General features: G+C 31.8%; 1 protein-coding gene, 2 long non-coding RNA genes and 1 pseudogene across 7 annotated transcripts in view; all 4 read left to right on the forward strand.

The window, feature by feature from the left end:
* The window catches only part of LOC106623728 (insulin receptor substrate 1), an 82,129-nt gene extending 78,036 nt beyond the window's left edge, over window positions 1–4,093 (forward strand). For all 5 annotated transcript variants that reach the window (XM_070106655.1, XM_070106654.1, XM_070106653.1 and 2 more), the window contains exon 9: window positions 2,290–4,093. In XM_070106655.1, coding sequence (XP_069962756.1) covers window positions 2,290–3,772 — 1,483 coding nt within the window. In that variant the 3' untranslated portion in view covers window positions 3,773–4,093. The remainder of the gene's footprint in view (window positions 1–2,289) is intronic.
* Window positions 4,094–4,435: 342 nt separating this feature from the next.
* On the forward strand, window positions 4,436–7,907 carry LOC138856227 (uncharacterized). The gene is made up of 2 exons (XR_011395347.1): window positions 4,436–7,283; window positions 7,355–7,907. It is a non-coding gene; the product is annotated as an uncharacterized lncRNA (long non-coding RNA).
* A 1,538-nt stretch (window positions 7,908–9,445) lies between these two features.
* On the forward strand, window positions 9,446–11,742 carry LOC138856088 (insulin receptor substrate 1-like; annotated as a pseudogene).
* Window positions 11,743–13,151: 1,409 nt separating this feature from the next.
* LOC118680931 (uncharacterized) lies at window positions 13,152–14,828 on the forward strand. Its single transcript, XR_011395348.1, has 2 exons — window positions 13,152–14,204; window positions 14,276–14,828. It is a non-coding gene; the product is annotated as an uncharacterized lncRNA (long non-coding RNA).
* Window positions 14,829–15,180: the final 352 nt, after the last annotated feature.

The following is a 15,180-nucleotide window of genomic DNA, read 5'->3' on the forward strand; positions in this document are numbered from 1 at the left end:
TTGCCACTATACACAGAGGCGTTCTAACTGAGGACTCTTAGTATATTATTATGTTGCTTAATTTGTATTGAAAAATACTGATGCATTTATGAATTATTTTCGTACTATAATATATATTATATATATATATAAATACACATAAACGCATACCTATAATCGTTTTTAAACTAAATTCGATAAATAAAATATATATCTGAAATAATTATGTGGCAGTGCGCCCCAATCCCTCCTTGCCTGCGATCGTTCTACTCGCAAAAAGCAAAAAGTGTGGACAAAAGTCATTGCTTGTGCGGGGCAAGAAGAAGCAAGCATCAGCGTACGTGTACTCATGAATGTATGTGTGATTATCACATTTGTGTAAATACGCATAAATAAAGGAATATGCAATAAACCCAAACATATGAACATATTTTCCTGAAATATTTTAATTATCTCAGGAAGTTAAATATGCTATTAAAGTAATTGAATTATGATATGCTTAGATTCCAATTAATAAAATAAAAATTAAATAAAATTTCAGTTTCATGAGTTTTAGGATTCGAACGTATAGGTTCGTATTCGGATTGTGCTTAACCCCTTCCCGCTTACGACCTCAGCCACCAGAAAAGTGGAAATGTGGCCGCTTAGCCACCGTTTTATTGTTATCCTTTGTTTAATAAGCAATTGCTCACATAACGCACATACATAAGTTGGAAAAATAGCCTACTAAATGTTTATTTTATTATGAATTCTGAGGTTTTTACCGGTAATACAGATTTTTAATTCAGAAGGCTTTTCATAATTATAAATTTGTCATATCATAGAAATTGAAAACATAAATCTAAATAGGTATGCGCAACGATTTTTCATATAGGAATATTCGTTGTGTCTATTTATAGCATTTCGCACATTGTGTGGTGTATTTTTCTTTTTCGAAGTTATATTTTTCGATGTTCCTTCATGTGGAATTACAAATTAGTACTCAAAAAGTTTTCATTTAACATTTGCTCCTTCTCTATTCATTTACGTTCTCTGCTAATAGACATTTCTAATTGAAACTCTTATGTACGTGTGATCATTCATCTCTTTCTTATCTATTGGGCTTATGTGTTAGTTTCCTCTATAATTCCTTTAATGTATTGAGTTTCCGTAGCCGTGACTTGCTGGGATGTTATCCAAAATTAGAATTTTCATTTGGTATTACCAGACTATATCATTAAGTAGCTTTATTAAGTGAGATTTTGTAATTCTTTGAAAATTGTTGGTAAATCTGCCCTTAACTACACAAAACATCGATAGTCAAAATAAACTATCGACAGTGAGACGAAAATAAAACTATTGATAGTCCCATCGATTGTTTTGCAGCTCTATCTGCTAGAATGAATCAAAGAGTCTGAGGGCACAGCTATGATTTTATTGGGTATGAGAGTAAATTACCTGAGGGCTATTCGGAATAAATGCTTGTGTTAATATCTTGTAATTTCTTCCGAAGGGTGAACAAAGCTATATTCCAAAAATATTTTTCGTTGAAGCCGTGTTGTTTAGTCCAGTTACTGGGAGAGATACATAGTAAGTGGATCAATGCAAACGTCGTTGAAGTCTTTCAAATAAACAAGTAGAGGAATCAATTGGTGATCTAGCGGAATATCGGTAACACATTTTAAATATTTTTTTGAAACCGAACGAAATTGCAACGATGGAAAGAATTTCAAAATTAAACGGAATACCGAACTACGTAACAGCAAACTGTTACAAACAATATCATAACTCGGTGCAATCGCCTTTTCTCTTCGCGCCCTCGCTAACAAACTACGAGTTGCGGCATCAAAAGATTCGTGTGTGAATCAGCACAAACTCTTCTCATAAGTGGATAGTTTGTAAAAGTTCTAGTTTCATAAAATTCATACCCTCTAAAGATGCCAATATTAATTTATTCGAAAACTTGGGCATTTAACGCAAAAGATTTTGTAGAAACGTACAAATTAATCAAATCTACTAAATAAATTTTAATGAACTTTATTGTTTTATATTTTTTTTTTATGTTTAATTTTACAAATATGATCAATGCTGCCAAATACTCTAAACAGTAGTTCTCGAAAATGTGAACATAACTTTTAATATCAGGGGTTTCGAGAATAATCACGCAAAGAAAATTTTTGTTATAATCGTCAGAAAAATATGTATACACGATACCTTTCCACAATAGGGATATTAAATTGCAACTTTTGCTTATTTTTTTTGGAATAATACAGTATATAATTTTTGTAATATTTTCAATATATTGATATAATAAATTTGTTGATTTTACAGTGAGGAACGTCCTAAACGATCGTATTCAATTGGAAGTAAGATAGACAGAAACAAAATTAAACGAGCGGGAAATTCGAACGAGATTTTACATGACAAAAACGCTATCCGAGTCCGAGCGTTTTCAGTTGGATCTCGGGCGAAAATTCCTAAATGTGACTTACAGCGTGCTGTTTTATTTCCCAGATCCCGCTTTAATCAGAGTTGTATTAGTAACAATAGTTTAAATTTTGGGGCTGACGATACTGGTTATAAATTGGGATTAAATACGAATTGTGATAAAAAGTCAACGAGTGCTCCTATATTGGTCCAAAATAGTCAAGTATCTGTGGATTGTATGAGTGATCTAATGGAAATTGATTTTTCGAAAAGTTCTAGCCATAAAAAAGATGGAAAAGCTGTACCTGGCAGTGGAAATTGTTCTGATGTATCGTTAAACGAAGTAAAGGGTTATCAGACATCAAAACCTGTTAGCGAGTTGTTACAAACATTTTCGTCTAAAAAAATAAATCATGAAGAAAGTGGATACTTGGAAATGAAGCCTTTGAATCAAGAAATATGTTCCATGCATAAGACTTCCCTGTCACATTCAAACGAAAGCTTTTCCGACACAACAAAAGCAAGTGACATTACATCTACATCACGCGTAAAAAGAAAGGAAGTACAAATATATTCCCACGGAAACTATCTATTTGAGGAAAAACTCACAAACAGTAAACAAAATCAGTTGTGTATGCCTACTAATGAACTTGATTTTGTATTACATGAAGAAAATCGAAATCACCATTTGGAAGAAGTAAAACTTGATAGTACTTCGAACTCTGAGGAAATTACTTATCTTTCGTGCATATATTCCCAACTTTCAGTTCAACCAACTTCAAAAACAATTAATGAAACCGAAACTAAAAGAAGTATTTCTATGGTTGATACTGAGAAAATTATTAAAACTACAAAAAACATATTCCATGAGGAATTTAGTACGAAATGTTCTTTGCTAGACAACATACATGGTAAAAATTACAGCTCTAAAGAAGCAGAATCCTCTTCTAACAGAGAGCGAAAATTGCCATTAGCAGGAATAAATGAGAAATATTCTGTTTCATCAAACGTGCCTTCCTTGCCATTAGCACCATTGACCAACGCCAACAAACTTTCATCAGTCGCTCGATTCAACGATTCTCCTACATTTTTGACCATCATAGATAATAGAGAAAACGATCATGGGCTTCCGAACTGTATAAACGAAAATAAAACACCGCATATTACCACGCCTACATCTTCAACTGCTTGCTCCAGTTATGAATTATATTACGCAAAGCTAGATCTGCCGCAATGCAGTACCAAAGATAATGCGAAATTCCAAAAAATTGAAAATGTTGCTCCTCCAACAATAAGTGCAATAAGTGCAGAAAATGATTCATATGCTAAAATAGATTTTGATCATTCTTCGGATTCATCATCTTCTTCTAAAACTTTAAATTACTGAACCAACGAAAATTATATTTTTTGCTTAATATTTGAATGTAAATAAATTACTCCCAATTATTCATTGTGTATCTTTTATTACGATAATAAAAGATGTGTAAGTAACGATGGAAATGTATTAAGCAGATGGATAATATAGGTATAAATGTATATTGTTTATTGATGCTTAAAATTGGAGAGAGAACCATGATCACCAATATCCACTGCCTTGAAAACAGGCTTACAATTAATTCATTAAAAATACAATTGAATTAACATAAAAAGTAATTGAATTAACATTTAAATAAAATTTTGTTTTATTTTGTAATTCCCAAAATTTTAATTACAAATAATTTACAAATCTCTAATTTTAAATACCGGATTGAAAAATAAAACAAATCCTATGTTTATGACTAAAAATTAAAAAAAAATGTGATTTTGAATTTTAAAATATTTTGCGCTTGCGTGGTTCAGGTTTTGATTTTGGTTATCTTTGTAAGAAGATTTTTATTTTTAATAAATTTTCATCAATTTTTAACACTCTTTGTTTAATTTATTAATAGTGTTTCGGTTCGAAATATTCATAAATTTCCTTTTTTTATCTATATTGATTACCGCTTTTGATGTGAGAAATAACTATTTTTGGTACTCTATATTTTAAATTGAAAACATTTTAAAAATTTTTAGTTCCACAAAATACTGCTTCCAAAATGAATTTTGTATGAAAATAGTTAGTTTAGCTATAATTTCCCTAAACAACTCTTCTTCGTTTAATAGCCCTGATAAATAGTACATGAAAGCTTTGTTTATGACAAGAAGTCTAACACAAGTCAGTGTAAATATTATAAATTAAAAATGAGGGGAAAGCACTCTGAAACTTTTATGAGACACATAAAAAACGCTGACATTTGCGAGAAAATTATTTTCGAAATTACTGAAAAAAAACGCAAGAAATTCCAACCAGAATAATATTGCGAAGTACAATACATTGTAAACAAACCATCGTCACCTACAGTTACACAGCTACAAGTCACAAAAAATGGTCCTCCGTTATAAAAAACACTTCAGATGTTCTGCCGCCCGGCTTGCGTTTTCGCCTTTATCGAAAAACTGTAAAATAAGGCGTATTATTTCTTTGTTGTTGTCCATAGTGCTCTAATAATGCTGATGCAAGTAAGCACAAAACTGTCTGAAAAGTTTTATTAGTACGAAATCTAAGATTTCACTTATACAATTTGAGATACAGATCAATAAACCATATATTGGAAAAATAATGAATTTAATTTTACTAGCCCTTATATAATGGCATATACGATTATTACTTAATATTAGATAGATTATTTAATATGTATTTGTGCCCTATTAATTGGAGTTAATACACCTATTACAACTCTACTCAGCAGAATTGATGTTAAAACAATTAAACGATACGAAGCGATAATCCAATCCTTTTTGTAATTTATGTGTGGTGTTCTCAAAGGTTGAGTGTGGTGGTGTCATCGTGTGTGGTTAGATCCTGTGTGTGTTCTCAGGTGTGCCAATAATGTACCGGTTTGAGTAAGTTATATTTACGAGGGGGAGGCTTTGCTTAACTAGTTTTTATTTATATTACGATGACGAAAATGGTGCGGCCAAAACTCATGTGCCGCGCCTACGGAAAAGCCTTCATGATCACTAAAATTCCCAGGAGTAAACTAAAATTTTATTGACAAAGCCATTTAAAAAGAACGTTTATTGCATATTAATAAGTTGTTTTCTTTTGAAAAGAAAGCATTTTGTTTTTTACTAACTGAGATGAAGGAACATTTCCACAAATGTGTGCAAGAAACTTTTCTCGTACAACAAACTTTTTTTTTTGGCTCTAAAGGAGAAATTAAAAACGAAACTTCGACAGCTTTTCGAAATGATTATTGTAGGAAGACTAATTTATCTGGGTGTATGTATGTACATATCGTCACATGAGATCAAAAAAGTTACAAAGAATTCGAAATCGACTTCTTAATTGAATATCATGTATCGTATCATAATATATGTTCCTTTAAGATTTTATAATCCAACAGCAAATAATAACGTTGCTATAAGCAAAATTCGAAAAGACCTAAGTGCAAGCCTAAAAAATTTGCCAACCAAGACAGTAACTTACGCCTTTAGAGAAATAGAAAACAATATGACATGCCATGACATTGTGTGTGTTCTTCTTTATCAGTTTTTCTTTTGTTATGTTTCTAATAAAACATGATTTGCTTAGGTTTTTTTGCTTTTTCTGTAAAATTTATAAAATGTAACTTAGGGCTTTTTTGATGTTATGTGACGATATGTATGTATTTAAGAAACTCGATCACAACAAAATTTTCACATAATATGATTCAATTTCATAATTTTATTTTTCAAAATCTAGAGTACAAAATAAAATGGAGGTTTCTTTACAATTTTTATTTTTCCACGGTTCTTAATTCTCATTAAAATACTGGAAAACTAAGCAATATAAAATACTGATTTCCAGAAAAGGGTTTTGCACCAACATTTTTACCATTTTTTGATTTTAATTTATTCGTTTATTATGATTTTAAATTTTTCTTTTACATGTCAAAGTGACAGAAAACATATGACTTTGGCAGAAGAGCTTAAGCTTTGGGTGTGTTCAGTGCAATCCATCGTAGTACAATACAGAACACCACATAATTTCATTGGTTTCTTGAACGTTATTTTAGTACAGAACTTCATTTGCTTTGGAGCAAAAAATTAAAATACGGTTGGCACACATATGGTTTCTTTAGTATACTACAATTTGTACTATATGCAGGGCTGCAAACCGGTTTTGAACCGAACCGGAATGGACCCGGCTATTTTTACAAGCGTTGAACTGTATCAAGAACCGAACCGATTTTATTTAAAAATGCGAGAACCGAACCGAAAATCTATCAAAAAAATGGCTCGCTTTGGTTCAAAATGAAAATAAGCCCAAATAAACACTAATGAACGACTTGCTTAAAAATGCAACCCTGCTACAAATTTATTTGATGGCAACGCCATAAGTAAAGCTACAATTTGACACGTTGGAGGGCACGCACCAGGAGTGCCCTCCCACACCCTCACCTTTTGACGGGTAAAGTGTAGCTTCATAGTCTGTCCTGTACCAACAGCTTTAAAGCTTACTCCGATTCAATATATGTGTGTTCTATTGTCTTTTCCTACTGCAATCTACTTTCCATAAAAGCGGACAGTGTTAGTCGATTAGGTTCATAATAGGAATAAATGCACAATACATTGAAAATGGAGATTTGCTAATACACACTCTGTCAATAAAATAAATATTTGGGAAAAAAGCACACCGGCTTGAACTTGTCGAATATAATAATAGAAGTTTTAAAATCATATGAAATAAATATAGACAGAAGTTACTCCATAACTGTCGACAATGCGGCGAATATGATATGTGTCTAAAACTTTCTTAATAAAAATGTTCAAAACTTCCATCAAAGTCAACGGCTGGTATACTGAAGAAGAAGGAAATGAAGTCACGCATTCACAAGGTAACTAAAAATATATGTCTTGGATCTTATTAATATATTTATAATTAGCTAAAAATTATTTGTAAATTTAGATTTTGACATGGATGACGGAGATGACGACGATGGAAACAGTGGAGAAATTTCCGGCGCAACCATTCCAAATTCCACGTTTGAAGAATTTGAGGCAACTTTTTATATCATAACTCCATAAGTGTCATTAGGTGTGCTGCACATACCCTAAATTGAGCAGTGTCAGATTTCCTAAAGGAAATAGATGAAATCCGCAGCAAAGTGAAATCCGTAGTAAAAAAGCTTAGACATACATACCTTGTTGAATCTGTTACGACTAGAAAACAAATAATACAACATGAAAAAAACGTTGGGTGGTTAAGTCGCAAGTTTCTGACTGCATTAACAGAACGAGGGGAATATTAATTAACTAATTCTAGTGCTTTAGCTGTCGTTTATTTAGACCCCAGGTATCAGATTTTATTATAAGACTCAGAAAAAAGATTTTGCAAAAAAACATTTGATTAAAATTTTCGATCTCAAATCTAAAATACAATATTTAGGAACTGGAATCCATACTTGAACAATTGAATAAAAAGGAAACTTTACCAACTAGAAAAACGATTGTGAACATAATTAATTGTTTTGACAATATTTAACATCTTTTACCACTTGCAGATATTTTGCAATTTCGGCAAAACTATACAGAGAAAAAGTTAAAAAGTTTAGCCGAGATCGCGTTAGGTGCTCCTGCAAATCAAGTGTCGGTCGAAAGAGCATTTTCAACTATACAATTTATTTTATCAGACTTAAGAGCAAGTATAGACGAAGACTTATTAGAAGACATTCTTTTAATAAACTTATATACTGAGTAATCAAGAAATCGTACGATTAGTTATACATGCTTGTAGCCTTTTGCTATATTGACCTCAGATATGTCACTTCTTTAAGCATAAATTCCCTCCAATAAAAGTATGTGTAATTATATAATAGTAAATGTCAATACTGATATGATAAATATGTATGTGAAATATGTAAATGAATTCATGAATTTGAATATGACATGAATACATGAATTTGATCTCAACTTTAAAGCCTTTTTTCGTACATACATACATATATGCACAAACATTTTTTTTACATCAGTTAGTATAAAATATTGAACCATTTGAACCGAACCGCGGTTCAGAGACACTTATAAACAGGTTCTTGAACCGGTAAAAGTTTTTTCTTAGTGGTTCGAACCACTGAACCGAACCGCATGGAGTTTTGGAATGGGTCGCAGCCCTGACTATATGTCTGTCTTTGGCATTAAAACTCATACTAGAGTTCTTATTTCATTCCTTTTGAACTTTAATTGTTGGCATGTAATTTGTATATGACTTTAGCGAATTTCTGTAGTGACGAATTTGAAACCAAATGCGCAAGTTATCAATACTAATACACGACTGACTCATACGGTCCGCCGCTTCGCCGTTCTAAACGTAGTTTTTGTCATTCTCTTGTTTTAACGGTAGTTCCTAATTATGTTCATTCGTCACACAACATTTGTGTCCGTAGACTGATTCGAATATCCCAGTGCACCGATTCGTGGTGACTTCTGTGATAGCATCTCAAAGGAAGTTGAGATGGCAACTCGCGCAACTCGAGGCTACCAGCCGTGAAAGCCACCAGTCTGTTAAATCACCGACTAATTACCCAACAGCTCCATAAGAGATTCCTGTTAAAGTTTCTATGAGTTTCTTACGGCCTAATAGACATTTCTAGTTGAAACTCTTAGACATTCATCTCTTTCTTATCTATTGGGCTTATGTGTTAGTTTCCTCGATAATTCCTTTAATGTATTGAGTTTCCGTAGCCGTGACTTGTTGGGATGTTATCCAAAATTAGAATTTTCATTTGGTATTACCAGACTATATCATTAAGTAGCTTTATTAAGTGAGATTTTGTAATTTTTTTGAAAATTGTTGGTAAATCTGCCCTTAACTACACAAAATAAACTATCGATAGTGAGACGAAAATAAAACTATCGATAGTCCCATCGATTGTTTTGCAGCTCTATCTGCTAGAATGAATCAAAGAGTCTGAGGGCACAGCTATGATTTTATTGGGTATGAGAGTAAATTACCTGAGGGCTATTCGGAATAAATGCTTGTGTTAATATCTTGTAATTTCTTCCGAAGGGTGAACAAAGCTATATTCCAAAAATATTCTTCGTTGAAGCCGTGTTGTTTAGTCCAGTTACTGGGAGAGATACATAGTAAGTGGATCAATGCAAACGTCGTTGAAGTCTTTCAAATAAACAAGTAGAGGAATCAATTGGTGATCTAGCGGAAAATCGGTAACACATTTTAAATATTTTTTTGAAACCGAACGAAATTGCAACGATGGAAAGAATTTCAAAATTAAACGGAATACCGAACTACGTAACAGCAAACTGTTACAAACAATATCATAACTCGGTGCAATCGCCTTTTCTCTTCGCGCCCTCGCTAACAAACTACGAGTTGCGGCATCAAAAGATTCGTGTGTGAATAAGCACAAACCCTTCTCATAAGTGGATAGTTTGTAAAAGTTCTAGTTTCATAAAATTCATACCCTCTAAAGATGCTAATATTATTTAATTCGAAAACTTGGGCATTTAACGCAAAAGATTTTGTAGAAACGTAATTCTCGAAAATGTGAACATAACTTTTAATATCAGGGGTTTCGAGTATAATCACGCAAAGAAAATTTTTGTTATAATCGTCAGAAAAATATGTATACACGATACCTTTCCACAATAGGGATATTAAATTGCAACTTTTGCTTATTTTTTTTGGAATAATACAGTATATAATTTTTGTAATATTTTCAAAATATTGATATAATAAATTTGTTGATTTTACAGTAAGGAACGTCCTAAACGATCGTATTCAATTGGAAGTAAGATAGACAGAAACAAAATCAAACGATCGGGAAATTCGAACGAGATTTTACATGACAAAAACGCTATCCGAGTCCGAGCGTTTTCAGTTGGATCTCGTTCGAAAATTCCTAAATGTGACTTACAGCGTGCTGTTTTATTTCCCAGATCCCGCTGTAATCAGAGTTGTATTAGTAACAATAGTTTAAATTTTGGGGCTGACGATACTGGTTATAAATTGGGATTAAATACGAATTGTGATAAAAAGTCAACGAGTGCTCCTATATTGGTCCAAAATAGTTAAGTATCTGTGGATTGTATGATTGATCTAATGGAAATTGATTTTTCGAAAAGTTCTAGCCATAAAAAAGATGGAAAAGCTGTACCTGGCAGTGGAAATTGTTCTGATGTATCGTTAAACGAAGTAAAGGGTTATCAGACATCAAAACCTGTTAGCGAGTTGTTACAAACATTTTCGTCTAAAAAAATAAATCATGAAGAAAGTGGATACTTGGAAATGAAGCCTTTGAATCAAGAAATATGTTCCATGCATAAGACTTCCCTGTCACATTCAAACGAAAGCTTTTCCGACACAACAAAAGAAAGTGACATTACATCTACATCACGCGTAAAAAGAAAGGAAGTACAAATATATTCCCACGGAAATTATCTATTTGAGGAAAAACTCACAAACAGTAAACAAAATCAGTTGTGTATGCCTACTAATGAACTTGATTTTGTATTACATGAAGAAAATCGAAATCACCATTTGGAAGAAGTAAAACTTAATAGTACTTCGAACTCTGAGGAAATTACTTATCTTTCGTGCATATATTCCCAACTTTCAGTTCAACCAACTTCAAAACCAATTAAAGAAACTGAAACTAAAAAAAGTATTTCTATGGTTGATACTGAGAAAATTATTAAAACTACAAAAATCATATTCCATGAGGAATATAGTACGAAATGTTCTTTGCTAGACAACATACATGGTAAAAATTACAGCTCTAAAGAAGCAGAATCATCTTCTAACAGAGAGCGAAAATTGCCATTAGCAGGAATAAATGAGAAATATTCTGTTTCATCAAACGTGCCTTCCTTGCCATTAGCACCATTGACCAACGCCAACAAACTTTCATCAGTCGCTCGATTCAAAGATTCTCCCACATTTTTGACCATCATAGATAATAGAGAAAGCGATTATGGGCTTCCGAGCTGTATAAACGAAAATAAAACACCGCATATTACCACGCCTACATCTTCAACTGCTTGCTCCAGTTATGAATTATATTACGCAAAGCTAGATCTGCCGCAATGCAGTACCAAAGATAATGCGAAATTCCAAAAAATTGAAAATGTTGCTTCTCCAACAATAAGTGCAGAAAATGATTCATATGTTAAAATAGATTTTGATCATTCTTCGGATTCATCATCTTCTTCTAAAACTTTAAATTACTGAACCAACGAAAATTATATTTTTTGCTTAATATTTGAATGTAAATAAATTACTCCCAATTATTCATTGTGTATCTTTTATTACGATAATAAAAGATGTATAAGTAACGATGGAAATGTATTAAGCAGATGGATAATATAGGTATAAATGCATATTGTTTATTGATGCTTAAAATTGGAGAGAGAACCATGATCACCAATATCCACTGCCCTGAAAACAGGCTTACAATTAATTCATTAAAAATACAATTGAATTAACATAACAAGTAATTGAATTAACATTTAAATAAAATTTTGTTTTATTTTGTAATTCCCAAAATTTTAATTACAAATAATTTACAAATCTCTAATTTTAAATACCGGATTGAAAAATAAAACAAATCCTATGTTTATGACTAAAATTTAAAAAAAATGTGATTTTGAATTTTAAAATCTTTTGCGCTTGCGTGGTTCGTGTTTTGCTTTTGGTTATCTTTGTAAGATTTTTATTTTTAATAAATTTTCATCAATTTTTAACACTCTTTGTTTAATTTATTAATAGTGTTTCGGTTAGAAATATTCATAAATTTCCTTTTTTTATCTGTATTTCGCTTTTGATGTGAGAAATAACTATTTTTGGTACTCTATATTTTAAATTGAAAACATTTTAAAAATTTTTAGTTCTACAAAATACTGCTTCCAAAATGAATTTTGTATGAAAATAGTTAGTTTAGCTATAATTTCCCTAAACAACTCTTCTCCGTTTAATAGCCCTGATAAATAGTACATGAAAGCTTTGTTTATGACAAGAAGTCTAACACAAGTCAGTGTAAATATTATAAACTAAAAATGAGGAAAAAGCACTCTGAAACTTTTATGAGACACATAAAAAACGCTGACATTTTCGAGAAAATTATTTTCGAAATTACTGAAAAAAACGCAAGAAATTCCAACCAGAATAATATTGCGAAGTACAATACATTGTGAACAAACCATCGTCAGCTACAGTTACACAGCTGCAAGTCACAAAAAATGGTCCTCCGTTCGAAATCGACTTCTTAATTGAATATCATGTATCGTATCATAATATATGTTCCTTTAAGATTTTTTAATCCAACAGCAAATAATAACGTTGCTATAAGCAAAATTCGAAAAGCCCTAAGTGCAAGCCTAAAAAATTTGCCAACCAAGACAGTAACTTACGCCTTTATAGAAATAGAAAACAATATGACATGCCATGACATTGTGTGTGTTCTTCTTTATCAGTTTTTCTTTTGTTATGTTTCTAATAAAACATGATTTGCTTAGGTTTTTTTGCTTTTTCTGTAAAATTTATAAAATGTAACTTAGGGCTTTTTTGATGTTATGTGACGATATGTATGTATTTAAGAAACTCGATCACAACAAAATTTTCACATAATATGATTCAATTTCATAATTTTATTTTTCAAAATCTAGAGTACAAAATAAAATGGAGGTTTCTTTACAATTTTTTTTTTTTCCACTGTTCTTAATTCTCATTAAAATACTGGAAAACTAAGCAATATAAAATACTGATTTCCAGAAAAGGGTTTTGCACCAACATTTTTACCATTTTTTGATTTTAATTTATTTGTTTATTATGATTTTAAATTTTTCTTTTACATGTCAAAGTGACAGAAAACATATGACTTTGGAAGAAGAGCTTAAAGCTTTGGGTGTGTTCAGTGAATCCATCGTAGTACAATACAGAACACCACATAATTTCATTGGTTTCTTGAACGTTATTTTAGTACAGAACTTCATTTGCTTTGGAGCAAAAAATTAAAATACGGTTGACATACATATGGTTTCTTTAGTATACTACAATATGTACTATATGCAGGGCTGCAAACCGGTTTTGAACCGAACCGGAATGGACCCGGCTATTTTTACAAGCGTTGAACCGTATCAAGAACCGAACCGATTTTATTTAAAAATGGGAGAACCGAACCGAAAATCCATCAAAAAAATGGCTCGCTTTGGTTCAAAATGAAAATAAGCCCAAATAAACACTAATGAACGACTTGCTTAAAAATGCAACCCTGCTACAAATTTATTTGATGGCAACGCCATAAGTAAAGCTACAATTTTACACGTTGGAGGGCACGCACCAGGAGTGCCCTCCCACACCCTCACCTTTTGACGGGTAAAGTGTAGCTTCATAGTCTGTCCTGTACCAACAGCTTTAAAGCTTACTCTGATTCAATATATGTGCGTTATATTGTCTTTTCCTACTGCAATCTACTTTCCATAAAAGCGGACAGTGTTAGTCGATTAGGTTCATAATAGGAATAAATGCACAAGACATTGAAAATGGAGATTTGCTAATACACACTCTGTCAATAAAAGAAATATTTGGGAAAAAAGCACACCGGCTTGAACTTGTCGAATATAATAATAGAAGTTTTAAAATCATATGAAATAAATATAGACAGAAGTTACTCCATAACTGTCGACAATGCGGCGAATATGATATGTGTCTAAAACTTTCTTAATAAAAATGTTCAAAACTTTCATCAAACTCAACGGCTGGTATACTGAAGAAGAAGGAAATGAAGTCACGCATTCACAAGGTAACTAAAAATATATGTCTTGGATCTTATTAATATATTTATAATTAGCTAAAAATTATTTGTAAATTTAGATTTTGACATGGATGACGGAGATGACGACGATGGAAACAGTGGAGAAATTTCCGGCGCAACCATTCCAAATTCCACGTTTGAAGAATTTGAGGCAACTTTTTATATCATAACTCCATAAGTGTCATTAGGTGTGCTGCACATACCCTAAATTGAGCAGTGTCAGATTTCCTAAAGGAAATAGATGAAATCCGCAGCAAAGTGAAATCCGTAGTAAAAAAGCTTAGACATACATACCTTGTTGAATCTGTTACGACTAGAAAACAAATAATACAACATGAAAAAAACGTTGGGTGGTTAAGTCGCAAGTTTCTGACTGCATTAACAGAACGAGGGGAATATTAATTAACTAATTCTAGTGCTTTAGCTGTCGTTTATTTAGATCCCAGGTATCAGATTTTATTATAAGACTCAGAAAAAAGATTTTGCAAAAAAACATTTGATTAAAATTTTCGATCTCAAATCTAAAATACAATATTTAGGAACTGGAATCCATACTTGAACAATTGAATAAAAAGGAAACTTTACCAACTAGAAAAACGATTGTGAACATAATTAATTGTTTTGACAATATTTAACATCTTTTACCACTTGCAGATATTTTGCAATTTCGGCAAAACTATACAGAGAAAAAGTTAAAAAGTTTAGCCGAGATCGCGTTAGGTGCTCCTGCAAATCAAGTGTCGGTCGAAAGAGCATTTTCAACTATACAATTTATTTTATCAGACTTAAGAGCAAGTATAGACGAAGACTTATTAGATGACATTCTTTTAATAAACTTATATACTGAGTAATCAAGAAATCGTACGATTAGTTATACATGCTTGTAGCCTTTTGCTATATTGACCTCAGATATGTCACTTCTTTAAGCATAAAAAAGTATGTGTAATTATATAATAGTAAATGT

This window comes from Bactrocera oleae, chromosome 3 (genome assembly GCF_042242935.1).
Source record: "Bactrocera oleae isolate idBacOlea1 chromosome 3, idBacOlea1, whole genome shotgun sequence".
Taxonomy (NCBI): domain Eukaryota; kingdom Metazoa; phylum Arthropoda; class Insecta; order Diptera; family Tephritidae; genus Bactrocera; species Bactrocera oleae.